General features: G+C 36.7%; 1 protein-coding gene across 3 annotated transcripts in view; it reads left to right on the plus strand.

Annotated features, from left to right (window-relative positions):
* CZH18orf25 (chromosome Z C18orf25 homolog) overlaps nucleotides 1-23,726 on the plus strand; it is a 44,055-nt gene that overhangs the window by 14,754 nt on the left and 5,575 nt on the right. For 2 of the 3 annotated variants that reach the window (XM_030005734.2, XM_030005736.1), the window contains exons 2-3: nucleotides 805-1,621; nucleotides 19,945-20,127. In XM_030005734.2, the coding sequence (XP_029861594.1) occupies nucleotides 898-1,621; nucleotides 19,945-20,127 (907 nt within the window). In that variant the 5' untranslated portion in view covers nucleotides 805-897. Of the gene's footprint in view, nucleotides 1-804; nucleotides 1,622-8,004; nucleotides 8,519-10,205; nucleotides 14,617-19,944; nucleotides 20,128-23,726 lie in introns of those variants that run through there. The other variant, XR_005931550.1, reaches the window with a different exon arrangement.

Genomic DNA, 23,726 nt, shown 5'->3' on the forward strand with positions numbered 1-23,726 from the left:
GTTCTCTGCTGAGAACAAATCTGTGTTACACATAGCTAATGTTTCTAAAGACCTTGCCGGTAGATGTCGTAAACCCAGTGTCCTTGACAATTTAGTATCGCTTTATGGTGCTTCTTGTAAATACAGCTTGGTTATGTGAGATCTGCTGGCAGAGCAATTCCGCTGGAGAAGGAAGGTGTTTGTAGTCTTGCTCTGTAATGTTCAGCAGCTGCTTGGTTTGTGCTCAAAGTGACTGGATTTCTTCAATGTCATGTTGGTACTGTAAGTTTGCAAATTACCAGAAAAACATAGTAGTTTTATAAGGTTGAGGTCCTGTTCAACTGAAAGTAGATTTCTCATAGATATGGAATCTGAACTATATTCTGGTCTGTCCAGGTAGATGACTACCAAGTCTGGGAATTTTCAGGCTGGCATTGTTTATAAGGGCTAAAATTCTCCATTAAAATATGTTTAAAGTTCTAGGTAAAGAAGTTTAGCATATGTTGCTTATAATATATTGATTTAACTTTTCTAGAGTAAAAGGTTAGAAATATTTTTATTATTTTCTGATCTGTTTTGATCATTGTAGTGAGGTGAACCACGTTTAATGTGATTCTAGTACTGTCTTTCATGGGTGTGTAAAAGGAAGAATAGTTTGCTGTAACAAGATGAGTTCACTAGGAAAAACTAAATGAAGAAACCCAATATGACACCAAACCACGCTGTCTGTAATTGAAAGCAATGAGTGGTTTAGGTAATACTGTGAAGAGCAGGACTAAGTGAGTTATTTGGGTAAATTATTCTTACTGTTCTGTTCTCATGCAGGCTGCTGTGTTGCTGAAGTCCCTATCTAGTTCACCCAGTCTTCCAGACCGTGTGCTCCATGCTTTGAGACCAGGAGGACCTTGGTGTTCTGAAATGAAGATGGAGGCAGTGGGAAAAGCAGAAGAACTTGTTGATTCAGAAGTTCCACCAAAGACTTCTGAAAAGCAAGAGACTGCTCCTGATGAAGACGGACCTATAGAACTCGAGACACAAACTCAGAAAGACAACGTGCCCACTGCAGCAGACTCTGCGGTGCTCTCTTCAATGCCTTGCTTACTGATGGAACTGAGGCGAGACTCCTCGGAGTCTCAGCTAGCATCTACAGAGAGTGATAAGCCAACGGGTGGTCGAGTTTACGAGAGTGACTCTTCTAATCATTGCATGCTTTCCCCTTCTTCCAGTGGGCATCTGGCTGACTCAGATACATTGTCTTCCACAGAAGAGAATGAGCCCTGTCAAGCTGAAGCTGCTGTAGAGGGAGACCCTTCTGCGGTGTCTGGGGCTGCAGTTGGGAGGAAATCCAGGCGATCCAGGTCTGAAAGTGAAACTTCAACAATGGCTGCCAAGAAAAACCGACAGTCTAGTGATAAGCAGAATGGTCGAGTTACCAAGGTAAAAGGTCATCGAAGCCAAAAGCACAAAGAAAGAATCCGGCTCTTAAGACAGAAACGGGAGGCAGCTGCTCGCAAGAAGTACAACCTGCTGCAGGACAGCAGTACCAGTGATAGTGACCTGACGTGTGACTCGAGCACGAGTTCATCAGATGATGATGAAGAGGTTTCAGGGAGCAGCAAGACAATCACTGCAGAGATACCAGGTAGAGGATGTTTTTTAAACTGAACTGTAACGCATCTGACATCGTTTCTCAGCTGTCATGCTAAATTAGATGAGTGACACTTGAGAAAAACCAGGAGAACTGCAGCTCTGTGTAAATTTGAAGACTGCAGTATGTTAACAAGACATGGGCAAATTTTAAAATCTGTTCTGAGGTTTCAGTGCACTTTTGCACACCAACAAGTCATAGAAATGGTAAATTGGAGGAAGGACTATCTTTGAATTCTGGAATTTTCAGATCTTTTCCTTTGTAAGCCTATATGAACTCCTATCAGTGCTGTCAAATCCCATTAGATGGTGATAATCTAATAAATACATTCTTAAGATAAGTGGCCAGCTTTGCTTTAATATATTAAGACCACAGCCCAGCAGCTGTGTTAGAAATAACATGGCATACCTTGTGCCCATGTTACAGTAAGGCGCTGTTCATTATTGCACTTACGCTGCGCTTTCAGCTCTACGTTTCAGTGCATGACAAACCTACTTAGCCTTATTGTAAATTCTTGCAGATCACAGCTGGTCACCTATTTTAGGACGTAAATATGAATTTCTTTATGTAGGTGCCCAAGCTATATCCACGCCTAAATTTTCAACATTTTAGACTAAGCTGTTACCATTTTCCTATGTCATAAGGATCTCTAATTTCTATACATTTAATTTGCTGACACATCCATGTTAAGATTGGAGGCAGCAAATTATAGGGGCCTTCTTATGATTTTATTAGCAAAAGAAACATGAATTCTTCAAGGGTTTTTTTGTCTGCTGAGTCTTTGTTATTTTATTAGCCCAAGTGCCGTGGACAGGATTTTGTGTGAATTATCCTTGCAGCATATTATACCATAGAACCATCATCATATGGCAATCTTCATATGGCAATCAAAAATAAAATCACATAAAAATAAACTTTTTGGCTTGCCAATTTTTACTGGGTTACATGCCTTTTTGCCTCTTGTGCTAGAAGTTGGGTTTTTTTTTTTTTTTTTTTGGAGATAAATATCAGCTTACATAGGGCAAGAACATTTAAAGGAAAACTGCAATAATTAGTCTTAAGTTGCTGAACTAATGCTTGCTAGATGAATTATTTAAAATATTTGCAGAAGATTTTACAAATAACTGTTTTAACTGACTTGATTATGGTGAATGATTCTGTCACCATGAGAACTGGCATTTTTCCCACATACTGCTAGGAAGCAGGTTGCACAAAGGAAGTTAATGTTTATTATTAGAAAGTCTGGGAAAGGCAAAGTCCTCCTATAATTATTGTGTAGTAAGCTTTTAATAGAGATCTAAAATTATTTTTACCAATTTAGTCATTAGTCAGACTTCTAGCTTTCATAGTTTTGTGCCTTTTTATTTACTATATTTACATTTTGCTGGGCAATTAAAGCGTGATTTAAAGCCTGTCAAAGAAGACTATTTCATTGAGTTTTGGGACAGGTTCCTCCCCACCCCCTGAAAAAACCCAAAACACACACAATAAATCCCCCAGGTTATATTCTTTTTTTAAAGTCATAAAAGTACCTTGTGACCCAGAAAGGCACCACATGGTATTTTCAGATCTGCTTAGATTTCTGACTTCCATTGCAGAGACCTGAAACCACTCTAGGGTACTTTTTCTAGGCTCTTCTGCGTTTGAGCTCTCGGTCTTAACCATGAGATGCTTGCAACGAAAAGGTCCTATTGCAGTGTACGGAAGAACTTGATTATTTAGTGATGATTACACCAAAGCCCAATTTTACCTGCGATGCAAGATGTGGGAGTGCAACAACCGCCCTGAGGAACAATGACATTTATTCTTATTTCATAGCACGTATCATCTGCTTGATACTAAATTACATTTAAGACATTAAAACTTTTGAGCTGTCCTTTTGGAATTAGGTGCAATGAGTACCTGCCACGCTGCAGTTTTCCTTTAAATAGAAACAACTTTGGTTTGTGGGGAAACAGTCTCCAAGTACAAGAGAAAAATATTCTCCATAGAGATAAGGACAAGGTTGGCCAAAAAGGCATCCTGTGCTACTTGTGGGTTAATGAAACGTTGTGGTCTTGACAGATGCAGTGGAGCTGTGAGTCTGAGTAGGACTCGCAGCTCTCCGTCGCAGTGGTAGGTTCACATGCCATCTGCGATCCCTCTTCTTGGAACTGGCAAAGTGCTTAAATTATTTTTTTGACTAGAAAGCCATTTTAGTGCACTTAGCATTACACTGTGAGTATCCTCAAAATTTAGGGAATGAACATATAGTTAGAAAACAATACAGGGTATCAAAAAGCATTACTGGAAATTCAGGCCATGAGTGTCCTCTGCACACAGTCAGAAGCTAAGAGGTTTAACTTGATAACTTGAGTGACAAGAAACTACAATACACCTGTCAGAAGGACATAAGCATGAAAAAACTTTTGCCTTTACTTTTGAAAAAAGTCTGTAGACATTGATGCAGAAGAGTTTTTTACAGGTAGCCTGTGTTCCCCTTAGTCTGTATTTGGACACTTCAGCTGTAGTGTTGGTTACTGTCTCAACATAGCTTATTATTGGGACTGATGTTCAAACATCTGTTGTCTGAAAAATAGCTTTGCCAACAGAGATGATCTAAAATTTTTAGTGACAGTTAGTGTGGCCTTCATATGTGAAGGTTATGTATACTCTGGCTCTTAACCTTCTATCAACACACGTAGTGTTACAGAAGACAGTTTGCTTGTGCGTGGTCTGAAAATTGAAGTGCCACATTTGAGAATATAGTAGTCTTTGATGTTGTGTAACTGAACCTCTTCCATTTTAATAATGCAGTTAGTTTTTTCAAACCATCCACATCACTGGCTCTGAAATATGTTTGGCTAAATGAGTAAGGTAAAGAAAATGTTCAGTGAAATACATAATAATGCCATGAAGTTGTGAACTGAACAGTTGTGCAATATAGAGTCAGTTCTCTCTGCTGAACTCAAATCTAATGTGGATTAAAATACTGGCAGGCTTGTTTTTCTTCTTGAGAAAGATTGAAGAGCAAAGAGTTGAGATCCTGCTGGTGCTACTTCAATACAAATATTGTGAGCTCAGTAGGAGCTAAGCACAATATATGTTACGTTGTCCTGAATGCATTATGTGATGTTAATTTACACCTGAAAATACAGGTTCAGTCTAAACTTCATGGGTGCTACTGAGAATCTTTTCACTGACCTGAGCAGTTATAATCTTGAGCTCTTTAATTCAGGGAACGCCATGATTTTTGAATTATTGCAGATGAGGAGCAATTTCTTATCTTTTAATGATTGAGCCTCTCTGTTGGCATTTAGGATTCTACCATTCTTAAACAAACACCAGATTGCATTCATAGCATAAGAGGATGATCTTTGAGTCCTGTAATAGGTTCTGCTAGACCTGCTACTGTTGAAAGTTTTTCCTTTAAACAATTTCAAATTTGACCATGCAAATTAACTGTGAATGAAATTGGCATGAGAGCAAGTCTGGGAATCAATATTTATTTCTGTGTAAACAGTTTCTTTGGAAGAAGGAAGGGGTTTTTAAAAATTCAAATATACAAAAATATTGGCTTTTTACCACCATTGTGCTTTCTACAACTCAGAAAAATCTGAATTGAAATAGGGATGACTTATGTTTTAGGCTTTCAAAAAATCTTTTAAAAAGTTTGAATACACAGAAATGCAAAGAGAGGGGCACAGTGTGTGTGAGGGACTCTCAGCGAGGTTACTTCTTCCGAAGAATTGTGCATAGACTTTGAATAAAGTAACTCAGAATGACAATTATCTAAGAACGGGGTGGGAGGAAATCTGTTAAGAGTGATTTGCAGTAAGATACTAATTTGAAAATGTCAGCATAATGACACGGAGGAATTCACCGTTGCTAATTAGAATGAAGATGCATCATACCTTCTTAAACTGTTGTGTTGTCAGACTTCCTAAATTAAATTACTTTGGATTTGGTTATTATTTACATAGTACTTAATAGATCCCATAAAGAGACAGCATTGGGGCATTTCTTAGGTGCTGTTTTGCAGGAGGTATTGTCTTGAAAATAAGATACATCTTGGATTCTGACCCCTTTGTGATTGCAAATTTTTTCGCCTTTTAACTTGGTGTAACTTCCAAAACTATAGAGCTGTAAGTTTACAGGTAGCAAAGGGACCAAATAGATAAATGCTAGCATTTTTAATATAATAAAAATGCATTTTTAGGCTTGATTTCCTTTTTAACCCTGAAGGCCACCAGTAAAGAAAAGATTGAATAAGACTTGTTATAAGAACTGCAAGGGAAGCATTTGAAACATTGATTTGCTGCTACTGTAAGTTGTAGATATACTATGAATGATATATTTTACCCTGCAATACTATTTTTAAAAGGTATTTCAATACATAGTCTCTTCAGTTTACAAAACAATTTTGTCAACTTTGACCATGCTAGTTCATTCTTGATCTTAAAAGCCTAGCTAGTCTCACATACCACCGTCAATAGTTTTTATTTCAATTGCAATTAAAACTTACTCAACATTACTTAAAGGTGTCTGATCGTAAGCCTGTGGAAATCAGAAAGACCGCCATTTAGTGACTTGATCTTAGGATAAGATCCCTGACTAAAGATGAATAAACAGAATCATATTGGATGTTCAACACCAGGAGTATATGAACAGAAGAAATATTTTTTTCAGGGAGGAAAAAGACATTGAATATACAAAAGGAACCACGTTTTAGGAAAAAGGTACCATTTTACTTAATTACTTTTAGTTAAAATGCAGTCGGAGGGATGTAAATTAGTTGCTATAAAGTAATTTATTTTTGAGCAGAGGACCTGAATGCTGAATTTCCAGCCTGCCTGATAGATAAACAGATAGGGGAGAAGACTTAAAAAGTAGGGTTTTTAATAGAAGGGTTTTGGCCCCTGACAGGTAGCATTGCTACTGCTCAGATACAAGAGAATAATCCTAGGCTTTGTTTAGCTCTTACTGAAGGACTTATGTATACCTCATTTAAACAGCTCCTAAAAAGAAAGTATTGTTTAAGTAATACTGTAATTTCATGTACACAGTGAAATCCCAATAAAGATTTAGTGCCTTATGTTTTTATTAGTAAATATTTACTTAGGTTGTGCAATGATTTCTCTCATTCTTGGGATATTTACTATTATTCTTAAGCTAGAGAATCCCACAGGTTTCATGTTTACATATTAAATTTTCAGGTTCTGTAGCTGCTTTGTGTAGTTTAATGTGACGCTTGATGCTTGTCTTGTTTTGGAATTACCTTAGGTAACATCTGTGTGTTCAAACAGCATGTACACGTTGTTTATTATTCTCAAACAGGTACAGAGCCTTGTTTTCTTGGGGTTTTATTGCTTCCTAGAGGATTCCTGAGTGAACTCTAAACTTAAAAATATAGATACTGCTGCCTTTTCTTATTGATACGTAGAGTAAGATAATGAGGATGGCCTTCTCTTGTTGCTGCTGAAGTTCTTCCTGATAATCCCAAAGCCAGTCCTTTTAACCATCTTTTTGATGGATAGAAGGAAGGAGAACAATTTCCTTCCAACTATGCCCTGTCTGTTTTCTGCCTTGGCTAGAATTAACTCTAGAAAAGCTGCACAGCCAGTGGCTGGTGCGATGAAGGGCACGCTTCTAGTTGGTGTGAGGTTGATCACTCCTATGTGTCGTGTGGATTACCCTGTGATGTAGCTGTGTCCATCAGACCTAACAGAGGTTGCTTTCACCTCATGTATTAGCATAGCATTCACATATCTTTTTATGTTTGTGTGTGTGTTGTATATTCTCTTTGTTGATGTTTAGCGTGTTTTCCAAAATTAGACCAAGAGCTTTGGGCTTGGCTACTTGAGATGCTGCAATCACTATATCAGCCTTTATCTCTGTTATCTTGTGTACAATTTTGTCTATGTTTAACAGTCCATTATAAAAAGGTTCAAGTATGTAAGTAAAATATGCATAATTATTCAGGTTTATCAGTTAAACAATAGTATTTTGGATCGTAGCTTAACAGAACTAAACATGTTATTGTATAATGTTTTTGACACCTTCAGTTGAATTCAAAACAAATTGCAAGGGAATTGGACTAATTTGGTTGACTCATATAAAAAAAAAAAGACCTTTGTGACAGAATTGTCTGAGAATTCTAGAATAAAAATAATTTTGAAGCCAAAATTTCTATTACAACCTCAGTGAGTGTAAAATGTTTTGGTTTTGGTTTTTTTTTTATGGTAATACTGCTGGTTAATACTTGTTAATTCTTCCCCCGTTGTCATATCCAAGGGACACAATTAGAAAAGTTGTTTTCCTGAGTTAACATGCCTTAATAAACAATATTATGTTCTTACTTAATGATGTCTTATCAAATGGCCTCAATGTCTTTAAAGCTGGCTTCAGTCGTGCTGGGGGATCTGGAGGAGCGACCAGGGAAATTCCAGGATTGCTTGACAGGGGCACCGTGTGGGATAGGAACTGCATAGGCAATGTCCTGGAAGAGGCCATGAACTGCTTTGCCGAGATGCAGAGGCAGACAGAGGAGAAATTTCGCATGTGGATAGAAAAGCTAACCCGTCTTGACACGGATGAAGAAAGCAAGCAACAACTGGAGCCCAGGGAACCTAAAATTCAACTAGTTGGCCAAAGAATCCCCCCTACCACACAGTCAGGGGCTTTCATACAGATGCCTGATAGCCAAGTACTTCCACAGCAGTCATTTAATTCTTACGTGGGCTATCAAAATGTCGATGCTACGCTAGAGTTTCCAGCGACTTTTAATAACAATTTTCCACCTATCTTTCCAGAGAATGGGAATATTGCAGAGCCTGATCTGAATCAATCATAAACTTAAAAAAATCCAATCTTTGCAATCTTGATGTTACTGTGGATTATGCTAAAAATAAGGTTTGCTTTTCTCTTTGTATATGTTTGTTTTGTTTTTCTCTTTTGCGTTTTGTTACCATGGTATCATTTTTTTTAATTTATAGAGAATATATATGTAGTTTAAAAAACCCCACAGTATACCCACGTGCATGTGCTAGCACACACATACAGACACCTTTAAAGGTGTGTGGGGGGGAACCACCCTAAGCTTTCATCACCAAACTTGGGAAAATATAACTTAGAATCCTTGTTTAGATACCCCAAAATCAGTAGAGCTATGTTTGCTACAATAGGAGCACTTAGAGTATTCATCCAAATGCTCTTTTTGCATGTTAAAACATTTATATAAGGAAATAAGTTTTATATTTCAAGATGTAAAGTACCCTAGAGAACCAGACTAGATACAGACCCGTTAACATTTCCTTAACTATCTGTTTACTCCCGAGTTTTGCAGCGTGAATGTCACACATTAGTGTTTTCTTCTTCCTTTTTAGGCAGAAGTAATAAATAAGCTTACCCTAAAGATTTAGCTATATATAACAAATGTGCACAACTGATATTTTTTTTTGTCTCCCATTTAGTAGTTCATTTTCTGTCCAGAGTTTTTAATGTCACTGCTGTGTTGCACATGGCATATTTATGGAAGCAGCTGTCTTACATTGTGTGCACAAATACGCACATGTATACATATATATATGTGTTCGGTTTGGGTGGAAGTCATCTCTTCTGATTTTAGGTGTCTAGTTTGCTGTCCTGTGGATCTCCTTCCGAGTCAATGGGAAGAGGTAGACGCCTACAGAGGATACCTCCTGGCAGTGTCTTTCTCTTCCATTAGTTGTCTAAACGTCCCTTACGAACAGTTTAGAATAGATAACTTTGGGCTAAAGTTAGGTGAGATGAATCACACCCAACTGTGTGTGCATGCATGACCTGTGCACACAAAGGACTGCTGCTTCCTTCTGTATATATGATCAAACTGCATCCTTCATGCTGGAATAAAAATAGTCGTGTCAGTCCTAAGATAAGGAGCCGTTGGTGGATGGGTTGAGCCTTGGCACAGGAATTTAAAGGAAGGCTTGACAGATTAGTAAACACTGTGGTGGTCTGGAGGTATGGGTTGCTGGTCTGGGTCAGACAGCAAAAGCTTCTTCTGAACCACGTTTGAATGCCACTGAAATCATTATTTACTTGTGATGGGGAATGCCAGAACGTTAGTTTCATTTAAATAATACAATAACTTGCTATTGTGTGGATTTTTTTTATACTGATAGTTATCCTGAATAGGCAGGCTTGAAACTGTGATGTTTAAAGTAGGATTAATTTAAACTATATATATTAGAAATCTCTATTTAATTCTTCCTGTTATCACTACACACAGGGATTTTTTTGGTCACCTCTCCATTAAGGCCTTTCTTCATGTGAAGTAACTTCTCTGTAGCTACCAAAAATGTATATTTGTCATCAGTTACAACTTGCTAAAAGTTTCTAATGCAAATTAAGTCAAAATTCTAATAATGGAAATTGAAAGTCTTTGCATAGACATAGTTTAAGCAAAGAGAACACTATAGGTCTCCTTTAGCTCTGTTATTTTGCTTTTTAAGCCACAGTCAATTTTTTATTTTTTCTAATTCAATGTAATTATTTTTCTTCCTGTTGGAAGTAACCATCTTCTGTAGGTCTGATTTTTTTGTTTTTTTCCTCCCTGCAGTCAGTGGGAGTTTTTCCATCAATTTATATGAGGATTTGGATCAAACCTGTAACAGGAACTCAAGAAATGCTTTTTGTTGTCAGTATAATACTAACACTGGTGTTTTAACATTATTCTTGGCCCAGACTTTTTTTAAGTATGTGATGCCTTCATTAAAGAAAAAAAAAAGAGGCTAGAGAGCTGTGTTATTTTCAGAGTAACTGTTTGAAAGACTATGCAGGAGATAATTTTTAAGTACTGGAATAAATTCTTTACGGATCACCTTCATGCATAATTTTGATACAAAGATTTTGATATGAACTTGTAAGAAAACTCCCTCGTCTGACATTGTGTGCGTTTTTGACTTCACTATAGGTAAAAAGTTAAATGAGTTATTTTATGTTTGATTGCAATTTAATAAACTTGTCCTCATCTGTTTAAAATTTAAGATCCTTCAGGGAAGATTATTTGCTGATATGAAAAAAAAAATCAGATCCTTCTGGTGTTCATAGATTTGATATATATATATACCTTTATGACAATGGTAAGAGCAGCATATTTTAAAGCATGACAACTTTACAAGTCTTCCCATGCATGCAGAAGCAGCTTTTTGCAGTGACTGATTTCTTTTAATGTGTAAGAGTCACTTAACTCAGTATGTCTGTAAGCATGCCCTTAACCTTTTTTATAAAATAGTATATATGGAGCAATTAGGTATTTCAAAACAAATTGTGTAAGGAGATCAGTTGAACTTATTTATCTCTCAGACTGAGACACATTTACATACGGATCTCATAAATGGATAACAGCTTTGTTAGGTATGTAGCCAGTGAAATTTCTGCCAATCTTCAATGTCTTGGTTAGGTAACCTTTAAAAAAAATTAAAAGTATTGAAATAATTCAGTGTATTAATAGATAAAAATTCAGATTTTGTTACTACAGGCAAAAATTAAAAACTTTCAAACATTTTTATCCATTACTGTTAATTGTTATTTTCAATGCAAGCAGGTGTGAACGTGAAAGACCAAGCAGAGGATTATAGCAGGTGAGCATACAGACTTTAAAGCTGTACTCTTTCTAGGATAAAATTATTCCAAGGCACCCAGAAGACTGAGGGAATAGTTCGTATTAGATATAAATTTAACTTAATTTCCCCACAAAAGCTACCTAGTGTTAAGAACACCTCTGCAAGACCAATGGTTGTAAATGGTTGTAAATGGTAAATTTTATTTCGTTTGGTCGCTCTTTTCGCTTGCCTCAAAACTGGAGCCAGATCTTCAGCTGTCATAAATCAGCTCCTTTGAAATGAAAAGTGTGCGTTGATTTACACAGTTGAATATCTGGTCCACTAGCTTGTTTTCCATGTGAAGAAGTATGTTTCTCCTTCTAGGAACTGAGAGGGGAACCCCACCTTTCTGTTGTTCAGGTGTAGTATAACCTACCTGATGAAGGATTTGGCAGGCTGTGCAATTAAACAGGAGCATCTCTCTTCTTGCTTTGTATTGTGAATTTGAAAGATGCAGAGCACTGAAGAAACCAATGTTCAGATACCAATACTAGTGATGAGTCTGTATTTTAAATGTGCACCCAACAGCCTTTGGCATCTCTTTGAGAAAACGGATTCCAAATACATAATTTCAGATTTAATTTTTTTTCTCTCCTGGAAATATTTTTGCTATATTATATGGCTGCAGTTAAGTTTGTCATGATTTCCATTATAAGCTCTTATTTTCAAAGGGCTCTGACTAGGAACTTTCAGGGAGTTAAAATTTCTTCCGCTGAAATTTTAACATAAGTTTTAATCTCATCTATTCTGTATTTCATTAAAGCAGACTGGCCTTATTTAAGATTACCAGAAGGAAACTCTTCTACTTTCCAACCCAGAGTTACATTTTGAATGTATGTTTTTGCTCACATCTCAACAAATTACTTCAAAACCACCAAATTTAACAAGGAGAGGAGAAATCAGTAGGAGTTTTGCACAGACGTGGGGAATCGCAGATGATAATTTAGAGTTTCTCTAATTGCCCTAGGTTTTATTCTTCAGAATGGAGTAAAGAAACAGTCTAGTTTCTTTAGAATTTTACTTATCTTATGGTTTGAAAGAGTAAATGCATCAACTCAGATCAGCTGGTGTAGACTGCTGTAATTCTGGGGAGGATGGTGCCAGTTTAACCCCAACTGGCCTATTCAAATTCCTATATATTGCCATTTTTAATATCAAATTATATGTTTTCAGTGTGGCAGCTGTTTCTGCATGGGAGTAACTGAACACCCGTATGACGGCAGTCGGGATTTAGTAGCAGGTGAAACACAGCTACTTTGTTAGCAATCTTTGTGCAAGTGCAAAATAAATAAGTCCTTATATAAAGGCTCAATTTAAATGTCACTAAATGTCAAACTGACAATTCAGTAAATGAAAAATTAAAGGATCTGCTCCTAGAATTGGACCCTATGTATAGGAGTCCTTGGAAGTCCAGGGGCTTTAGTGTGCAGTGTTTTTGCAGGCTTGGCTGCGGGTTTTTCCCCAGGCATTTGTGCGGCTTCCCTCCCTCGAGTGGGGTTTGGTAAGGAAGGTCTGTAGGAAATTCCACCCTTCACACATAGTTTTATCTGAAGGTTTGGGGTTTTGCTTCGCATGCTTCTAACAAAACATCTGATTTTTCAGGTTTTGTTTAGAAAAATAAAAATTTAAGGTAATATACCACATAAAACAAATTCAAGTAAAGGCAGTGAAACTTTATTCAGTTTTTCTATTGCAAAAAAATAACTGAGCAGGGGGAAAAAAAGAAAAATCTTAAACCTTTCAGATATACTGCTCTTCAGTGTTATTTTTGATAGTATTAGGACAAAATAAATCAGGCAGAAATATACATATCTGTTTTTTTAAAGTTCACAGTGTCTTTTAGTGTTTTTGCAGGATGGTTAGGTTATTTTATCTGAGCTGCTAGAGTTAAGACTGGAGGACCAATCTTAACTTCAATGAAACGGGATTATATTTGGCAGTTATTTTACAAATTGAAACATATTTATTATCACTGATTTCTCTAGTTAATATATTTTGTCTCTTTCTGTATCCACATACTGTACATCTCTTTTTTTAAAGTAATATTTCAAGGGCATTAAGAAATTGAATCCTAGCCCTATTAAAAGCAGTAGAAAATTTCTACTAATTTCGATGGGGCTAGCATTTCACCTCATTAGAAATTGAATTTATTCTGCAGTTTTTGGTCAGAGAATCCTTCAGCTGACTTTAAGGGGAGGCGTTGTCTGATAAGCGTGTGTAAATCAGGCCAGTTGAGTAGATGTTTTTAAAATAACCGAGGTCTGCACTGTGACCACTGCAGTTACATTTGGAAGCATTAGAACAAATGCACTGTGTAATTTGTACTGTAGAAGCTAAAATATTCAGGCTGATTGATAGAGATGGACAGTACCTTGCAAAACATGAAGCTAGAAACCGGTCTTTCTCACAAATTTTATTAGTCTCATAGTGTTAGATCAGCAAAATTGAAGGCACATGGAAAATAGGCTTATTAAGTTAGAAGTGTTTTCAAGCGCTCGGTTAAATCTCGCAGACTGATCGAGCAGGAGGTTAGTCTGGACCATCAAAAGTTTTGCATCAAGGCTGTATCAGTCCTTCCATGGGAAGATGCAGTTTACTTGTAAAAACGTGATGTTTTCTGGAGGGTTGCGTACAGGGTGCATGTTTGCCTGCCTTTTCCTAATGTAAGTTGTATTTACATAGGGAATATTTTTTTTAACTGTCATAGCTATGTAAGAGTAGGTGTGACAGTTTCCAAAACCCTCCTGATAGGCTTTTGCAAGTAAAACTGGAGAAGAGATCTGGCTAATATATCTGCTTCCATAATTAATGAATCATAAGGTGGCATCAGGGAAAATAAATCCTATCATGAGATACGAAGTGCATGCCATGCCACTTCCTGGTATTTTCGATACACAGCCATGTTCCATGTGCCTTTGCTTAACGCACAATGCGAAAGACTTTATTATGTCTTTATATATAATTTGGTAAAAAAAATCCAAGATATTTTCCATCTAGTCATCAAAAAGCCCGAAAGAATGAATGTTGATCAGCGAGACTTGAATTTTTGAGATCTCTTTTGATGTGATATATTAAAAATGATCCAGTCTGAGAACAGATACTCATTTGATTGTGTTGTTTTGAGTTTATTATTTTATTATTATGGTAAAAAAAAACCAAACACAAAAGCTTTACTGTGTGAAATGAAGGAAAATATGAGGAAAGTGGATTCATCGATAACTTTTTGTTCACTTTATGACTCTAGAGAGAATGTTGTTACACTACTATTGTTTTTTTATTGTATTTACAATGTATTCTTTGCCTAACCCTGTAAATTTTGAAATGTAACTACTGTAACCTGGAATAAATAAATAAATATAAATAGAAGTGACGTGTTTCATGTTGCTAAACAATATAAAAAAAGCACAGATCTCCTGCCTCCTCCACCCCCCTTTGGGAATTGTTTTAGGGTTCAGCTAGGTTATGCCATTTGAACTGCACATACTTTATGAAACTGCAGCTTTGGATCATGTTTTTAATAATACCAGGTTTGTATTGTTTATCTAAAACAAGAAGACTGTCACTTCAGCCTGTAGTCTTGTATATGAAGCCTTTCTGTTTGGATCAGTTATGGATGTGTCTACTGTAAAACTGTTTTGGCAAGTCACTTAAGATGAATCTTCTAGTTTTTTGGCACAGAAAAGATGATTATTTCGATTACTGTAATGATCATCTGATCTTAAAATTTATGTAGGTATTAAAGTCCTATGTTTTGCTTAATCTTGAAGTGAATGGAGTTATCTCTTAAATTTGTCAAGTGTAAATGAGGGCATTGTTAGATCTTTTACTATTTTAAAATGTCTCGGTATTCCCTTTTGTTATATAAAAATAAATGCAATTTAGTTTAGAGTACTGAGATTGAGACAAAGCAGTGCCTGCGTTCACACTGAAGATGCAGAGGTGAGGCTGGAAGAAGCTGTGTCTCCTTGGGCTTGCGATTACCTGCGTGTTTCTGTGTGTTGCCTTTTTAGCTTTTGCATGTTTCACGAAAGCGTTCCTAAACACTATTTTTAAACTCCTCAATAATTTACCAGTTAAAAATAGCTCAGTAATTTGAGGGGAGTGTTGTTTTCAGCAAAGCTGAGCTCCTCTGCTCGTTAGCCTTGAGCAAGCTGCAAATCTCTGCTTGCCTCAGTTTCTCCCGTAGGCAAAAGGAGGTTAATAACCACCTCGGAGCTCTTTGAGATCCACTAATGGAAAGCTTTTTGCAAGAATAAAGTGCTGTAATTATTATTGCTATTATTATTGTACCTGTTCTATGTGTTTTAAAGCTTAGGGTGATATTCACACCTAAATAAGTCTCCACGTCTCCTCCTTGCAATGACACTGATGACTCCAGAGGGCGATTTAGACCACCCAAATTAGGCTTTTAATTTTGAAATTATTTCAATCAGGATAGTCCTCTGGAGATTTCAGTCTTTTTCCACTTCTTGTAGAGAAAGTATAGTGAAGTTTAAATCCCATCCCTAAGGCTGGAATTCATCTTGCTGAAATTCAGCAGTGTAAAAGTTAGGCGCCTTGTCTAAGGTGGTTGTCTAAGCTTTTTCCATTTACTGGGGAAGGAGGGGAGATGATGATGCTCCAGGCTGCAATTTCCAGGCTGAGATTACTTGACCCTGAAGTTCCTCTCTGGCTACAGTGGGAGGGAGTTTAGGTGATGAGTTTGGCACTACATGCCTAAATTTTAAGAAAGCTAAAGAGAAAGAATGACTTAGAGGACTAAATTCCCTCTAGGTTCTGCCAGCTAATATCTTTTGTTTCCTATGATAAAGTACTGCTGTGCATTGATACACAGCTGTTGCAGTGCAAAGGTATGGTGCTTCTTATAGGATTGCTGCTTTTAACCTACAGCTGAAATTTTACGGTTGATTCCCCCTTTTTGCTTGTGCTGCCATTATAATGAATTAAGGGATAATAGGGGTGTGGAGTTTACAACACAGTTTAGACTGCTGGATGTTGAGATGTGGCTCTATGAAAAGCATGAGAGTTGCTAGCAGATAAGAAATTACTGAATTTTCTATGTTACAAGCTTAAAATAAAAATTGATGTGTGTAGACCTGAATTTTTGTGCATGTGGCTTCTGATTCAGTTGTCCTGAGTGGAGTTAGTTTTGATGAGCTCTGTAAATTAAGGGAGAACTGGATACTTGGAAATGCTTGTCCCCATGATGACCTCTGCCTCTGAATTCTTTTAAAAAAAAAAAAAAAAAAAAAAAAGAGGCAGTCTTTCCCTCCCCCTGTTAACATTAAATGTCAACAGCTGTATTTTGCTGCTGGTACTTATTAACTTTCAGCCTTGTCTTTTTCAAGCATTTATTGCTTTAGAAATGAATTAAAGCTTATCACCAGGGAAATGTAAGTCTTTCAGCTACCTTGGCTTCTCAAAACATGTGATTTTTCTGAAATAGATTGTTTAAATTACTGACCAGGGAACCTCCTAATTGTGCTACATTAAATTTTGATTCTGACATGGTTTATTTTCGTGTCTGTTTTTCTATCTGTTGAAATCCTGTTACAGTCAGTAATTACGAGGAGTGGCTCTGTTGTAAAGAAAAGATGATAAGTTACAACTATGGTTGTAGTTAATCCTTTTACATTTTCAACCTGAAAGCATTTCTTCACTTATTTCCTAGCTGAAGCCAGTTGTCCTTATTTCTTGGTACCATACATTCACTTTGCATCACATCATCGGATGATCACGCAGTTGGCTAGGGAGGTATTATTTATTTCTGAATTTAACCCCTCCTGTCCTGACCTTGTAGCACTGGAAAGGAAACAGACTTTTGGGAATGGAGGATTTTTAGAGGATTTTTTTTTATATGCCTTCGCTAGAACTTTAATCTAGTTGTAATTGTCTACAACTTATTTATTGGTTTTTGGTTTTGTTTTTTTTTTTAAACACATGTAGGCAATTATTGCTTATTTCTTCTTTTATACATGCTGGGAATCCTAGGATTTGTTGCAGCATCATCGCCGTTATCTTGGCCTCGTTGGTCATTTACTGGTGATAGGTATGGATAACCCTGGTGTCAGGGGCCTTTCATTTCCAAATCTGATCCTGAAAGGCAAGGCTGAAAAAAGCAAAAATAGATCTCTGCTGTTATTGCTTTGTAAATAGGCAGCTTGTTTTTTCCAGATTGTTAAATTGGTGGCTATTAGACTGACAAATATAATTACAGTATGTAAATTATATTGAAAATATTTTTGTCTGTTTGATGTATACTAAATTTAAGCTAAGTTATAAGGTGTGCTGTTTGGAAGTGTGGAAGATACAAGAGTGGAGCTACAGATAACAAGTTTATGCTTGTATTTCCTACTGATGAAGACTTTCACACAAGTTATTTCTATGGGTAGGTGATGAGAATATCACTCTGCATGTATATACATTTATTATACATTTTTGCATGATTATACATGTAGGAGTGGTACAATTTTGACTTGAGACTATTGGTGCCTTTTGTCCAAATATAATTTTACTTGTGTAGACATGTCTATCTAAAATCAAATTTCACTTCTGCTTTTGGAGTTATCTTAGTAAGAAGCAAGAGAAACAAAGACCTGAAGGAACAGTACATAGCTCCTGAAATTTTAGATAACCTGTTGAAAAAATGGTCAAATAGTCAATATTGTACTTGACCCTCGTATCTTCTGCACTCGACTGTTTATTTTTATAGCTCACATTATATATGTTCACGCTGAACTCTGATGATAAGACTGAAAGAAAACATGCCTCTCATGATTTAGTCCAGTTGTAATTTCTGCATGTAATTTAATCATCGGCTTTCACAAATAATTAACTGAACATCAGCCAGCTTAATTTTGAACTTGGTATTCCATTATTTTGTAATTGCCTTTTAAAAAGACAAAGATTGTCTTTCAGTTAATTATCAGGACTTCTTTTCCAGTCATAATCATCAGCGTTTCATGTTGCGAACAGTTTGGTCTTTAATACATTGGCATTTAACTACCCATTTATTTTTGTCGGGTCTGTTTTAAGTTTGTAATATAACATTGGTTTATGAAATTGTTGTTTTGGAGGCAGGTCTGATCGGAAATATTCTGTGAATTTCTTCATACCTTGTTGCAAAACTGATCTTTAGTACAACTTAAGCAATATGGTCTCTCTTCATTAAAGTGTGTTGCTAATCACAAAATAGGCGTTTCTTAAAATAGTGAGTTGAATTATGTTTCAGGAACCAAGTTACAAACCTCCCCACCCTCCCCCCAAAAAGCCCACCCCCCCAAAAAAACCTCAGTAGAAACAGCTTTCCAGAGGACTAAATTCGAAACTTTTAGTTCATCATGCTCTTTCTGTCTTCAGCAAGCACTTAGCACTTCTGAAAGAAACCAATCTTTCCTGAAAAGTCTTTTCATTTTATTCTTTGTGACTTTTAAAGATTTCTCTAATCGCTTTATAATTCTGAAGGTTCTATCTTCATAAACACATTATTAGTTTAAGATTATTTTATATTATCCCATACAAATTGAACCCTCTATGTATCATACCCATAACTAAATAGTCCTGCAGACACTCAACTGTCAGAATTTCCTTGGAGTTAAAGAATTGCAGTAGCTGCTGAGCTTTGGCCCAACCTGTTTTCCTATTTCATACTCATTTTTGTGGATGAAGTCTTGGCCCAAGGAAAGTTTTGATTCTCTCATTTGGGGAGTGGGAACTTCAGCCATTTCCATCCACTCTGAGTCAATAAGCTGTAGCTCAGACAAGGCATTGAGTTAAAATGTGCATCCTTTCAGAATATTTATCTGTTCTTTCTTTGCCTCCACATTAATCCTTGTCTTGAATTTGACTTTTTTTCAGAGCCTTTTCTCTTTGTAGCATCCTTTCCAATTAGAAGTGATTTTTCATTCCTCACAAAGAAAATAGTCTGTCCTAACAAAATAGACCAGAAATAGCTTTTTGTTATTTCTCAAGAATAGATTTCAGAATCGTGTAAGCAATTTTCTCTCCCTCTTCCCCCTTCACTTTGGTGGCCAAAAATGCATATGGTAATCATGTTGAATTAAAAGCATATTTATCACTGTACATTATAGTTTTGTTTCTTGTTATTCTTGATCTTAAAAAAACAACAGCAAAAAACTTCGCCATTTTGAAAAATTCCCCTGTCCTTGACAGGTAAATGTTATGAAAGGAAAGTTGCCTAATATTAAATTTATTGTTACTGGATCAGTTATATCAAAAAGTTAGTTTTATTCAGTCAACCCTAAAGTAATGTAAGCTGTCACTTGAGTTTTGTAAAATTCTCTAGATAAATATCTTGTCTTGCCAAATTTAATGTCCTGTAACTTATTTTTTATTTTAAACTGAAATTTTTATCCTCTTTTAGATTGTAAATGTAACGTTGTCAGATACGGAGATGCTTATGTGTTAATGTAAAAGATAATCCACAAATAACTGATACATTGATAAACGTGTTTTTCTTACATTTGTGTTTTCTGTGTATGCAAAGGTTAAAATGTCTCTGTAATCTCAGACCATGTTCATTAACTGCAGTTTAATAATTCATATAATTTCTAGGTCTTTAAGAGCCTCATGTAGGAGATTGCATTAATCCTTAAACAAATTATTTGTACTTTTAAAAGTGTCTTTCACAGTATGCTGACTTCTAATCCGTGTTGCTTTTCTCTCCTTCTGCAGATGGACCTCCAGTTGTAGCTCATTATGATATATCGGACACAAATTCAGACCCAGAAGTGGTAAATGTGGACAATCTGTTGGCGGCTGCAGTAGTTCAAGAGCACAATAATTCTTTAGGAAATCAAGACTCGGGATCTACCTGGAGAACCAGAGGGCTGCTAGATGAACTGAGTGCTGATACAGGTTTGTTTAAATTCCCCATCTCTGACATTTGTTCCAGCATCTCAGTCAGTGTCTCTCCCTTTCTTGCTTTCAGTATTTTTGTAGTTTATACAGCTTTAAAAACTCCTTGTGTGAATTTTGCAATAAATAGGTATAGGTGCTTATTAAAAATCTGACATTTATTCCAAAATACAACTGATAAAAATTGACAAAGATTCCTGCCATGTATTTTTTGACACTAATTCTCCTAATTATTTTCTTTCCTTTTCCCTGTAATTACTTCTTGGAACTTAGGTCTGGGGTTTTGGTGGGGTTTTTTTTTTAAATGAAAGTGAGCTAAGCTTGTTACTAAATGGTTGATTATGACAACCCATGCCACCAGCTAGTAAGTAGATCATGATCTCATTTTAAGTATTATAGTTGTTGTCTGTTTATGTCTTTTTTGTGTCTTTTGTTTGTCTCTATTTCTTTAAAATGGAAGCATGAATTATTCCCATATTGCATCTGCATTTCTAATGTACCTTAGAAAATTTGACAGACCAGCATCAGATAAAGACAAAGGGTGAACAGGTGCTGGTAAGGTGGGCTTAGCATCAAGAGACAGCAAAGACATTTCCTTCAAGAAAGCAAGAGCGGGAATAATGATGGAAGAATTCAGAGAAGTTCATGTAGCTCATAAAAATTGTTCAGCTTCACTAAGCGCTTGCAATTCTTCACTAACAAGAGTTATACAACAACATGAAATGCTACTGTGTTTTGGATGTAGAGTGCTAACAGGGAATATTTCCTATCGACTTCATCCCGTAGCCTTGTATGCCAACATATTGCCTTCCTTTCCACTCATTTTTTAAATACACGTTAGGATTTTTAGCTTCATAAGACACGGAGTCTTGCCCGCAGTGGTGGCGCACAGCGGTTTTTTGTTTCATGCTGTGTTTTCCAAACGTAAGCCTGCCAAAGGGCACCTACGTTGGAAGCATCCTGGTATCTCCGAGCTACTTTTCAATGTCTATGAGGCTTAAAGAAATACGACTATGTGACTGATTTTGAAAGAGATGTTCCATTATTATAGAGTGGACAAGTCCATTATTTGAATATGAGAATCTCTGATGCATTATTTTCATTGTGGTCTGTGGCTGGATGTTGTTCCAGCCTTTTTGAAGCAAGCCGGTGTTTTTCAAGCTCACTGGTATTGTTTGCAGAATAGCAGCTGACTGATAGTTAGCTATGTGACCCCCAACAAGCCCACTCTTTTATTAAGTGGTTTATTAAATGTTTAGAACAGCTGAAGTTAACTGTATTATATAGCACTAATGGATTGGTACTTCAAAGGAGAGTAGGAAAATAAAAAGTAATGTTTCTTACCAAGCTTTCTTCCACTTTCCTCTTACGAGTACAATGCTGTGATGCAGGTAAAGTTTGTTTTTCTTCCTTCCACCTATATCCAAGGGGACTTGCAAGGAAGAGGTTGCCAGGTGAAAGAAAACTAGAAAACTTCAAGAAACTTCTTCATCCCTGACCCTGTGGGAATGGGTCCAGGCAAATTTGCTCCTGGTGCTACGGCCATGTCGACGTCTAAAGGATGAATCTCTTTTTTTCTTCCTGCATACACCTTGCCCCAGAGCCCCATAGCCTCGGTACACTTCTGACTGCACATTTGTCAGTACTGGCCTTTTCTTACCATGTCTAGGATTGCATATTTGGAAAGCAGAATTTTCAAATCTTACATCTTGTTCCCAAATTAATCTTCAGCCAGTATCTAATTTAACAGACATTAAATGATGTGTTCCCATGGGAAAATAACAACATAAGCTTTATCTAAGTGAAAAATCTTATTAGGACACACTATCACATCTTTGTGCATGGGCAAATATTTTGGGCTGTTTTGCAAGCCCTGATGTTGTAGGGCAAACAAAACATCTCCTTTGGGCGTCATCCTAATGTTCGTGCAAAGAAATTAACAGTGTAGGCATGTTATTAGGCATGAAATTTGTATGGCCAGAGGCTGTAAATCTATCTGTATGCTATAATCCTGATTTACACTCAGCTACTCTCGCAGTATTTACTCTGCTAATCATGGTTTCTCTACTGCTAATTACCTTTTTGTTGTCTGAACTTAAAGCTATGGTAATGTATGAAAGCTCTTTTGGGGCTCCCATTTATACCTCTGGGGATTCATTTTGGGTCTATTTAAGAGCTGGTCTGCTTTGCTCCTCTGCTAGACATTACCCTGTCTAGCAAAGGGTGCAGAATGGTCGTATGTCATTAATACAGTAATACGACATATTAAGGCAGGTTGATATCCATCCCAGTCTGCATGAATCAATGACGGAGGATTGTGTTACTCTTCTGCTGCCTGTGCTGTAGCAGCGGTGACATTCAGGAGCGGGGCGATGCAAATCACTGGGGCGGTGATCCCGTAAAGCTCCCGGTTTGCATCGCCAGCACATGAATCAAAGCCTCTGAGCGCTTCCATTTCATGTTTCACAGTGTGCCCAGCCACTTCTATTAAAGAAATATCCGTGACCCATTTTGGGACTTTCTGGCAGTCAGTGATATTTGCCAAGAAATGTTCAGCTGAGCTGTGATGTTAGGAAAAGTCTGCCTGGGCTGTTAATTCGTTTTAAGTTCAGCTGACAAATCTTTTTTGTCTTGTGAGATGGAAACTCCTCCTTCAGGTACATGGCAGCACACAGGTTTCTTTCCCTTGTTCACCCTGATCAGATGTTGCACCAAGCGTCTTCGCTTTGCAAAAACTGAACATACAGTATGGTCTCTGCCCTTCTATTTGCTTGCTTCTTTTCCAAGTACTTTAGGCAGTCATTAGAAAGTTTCCCTGGCACTTGTTTTAAGTTTAATTTCTTCTCTCTGTGTCCTCTTGATCTACCTGGGGGTATAATCAGTTCTGCATGTTCGCATGCCTTTGAAATTCTGTGGATCGTTGTTGCATCCTCCTCCTCTCACCTTTGAAGAGGTGTCCAGTCAAACTAGATGTACATAATATATTCATCCAATCTCAAATTTCTTGCTCGACAAATGATTCTTCCCCTGTGTAATACAGCTGAGTGAGTGGTTTCCAAGAAGTAGGTAGTGTCATCTGCTTCAGGGCTGCCCAGCATCGCCCAGGTGACTGCTAAAGAGAGACAGTAGAAGTAATCTCTTTTTTAGGGGGTTAAAAAAAAAGTAAAAGTTACCTTTTTTATTGAAATTTTTTTAAATTGATTTTTTAATAATTTATTTTCTATAAAACAAATAATTTTGGCTCTTTTGTGTTTTCCATGCAAATATTATTTAATATGTCACAACACAGCTTCACTAATTGCGGCGAAGGACCTTCTTTGCAGAAAAGGCAAAACCTGCCACACTTGTATTTAGAGAGGACTTGTTTGACAGACCAATGAACTGGATAGCATTGAGAAACTGTAATTAAAAACCAATGCTGCTGTATATGGAACTTATGAAAAACAGATTTTTTTTCAAGTATCTTTAATAATGTTAGAGCAGATGTGTGAAGCAGTGTGACCAGAAAGTGGTGGGTTTGTTGTTTTTTTCTTTTTTTCATTGACCGACTTACCCTTATTTTAAAAAAAAAAAAAAAAAAAAAAAGAAAATAAATTAAT

This window comes from Aquila chrysaetos, chromosome Z, assembly GCF_900496995.4.
Source record: "Aquila chrysaetos chrysaetos chromosome Z, bAquChr1.4, whole genome shotgun sequence".
Taxonomy (NCBI): domain Eukaryota; kingdom Metazoa; phylum Chordata; class Aves; order Accipitriformes; family Accipitridae; genus Aquila; species Aquila chrysaetos.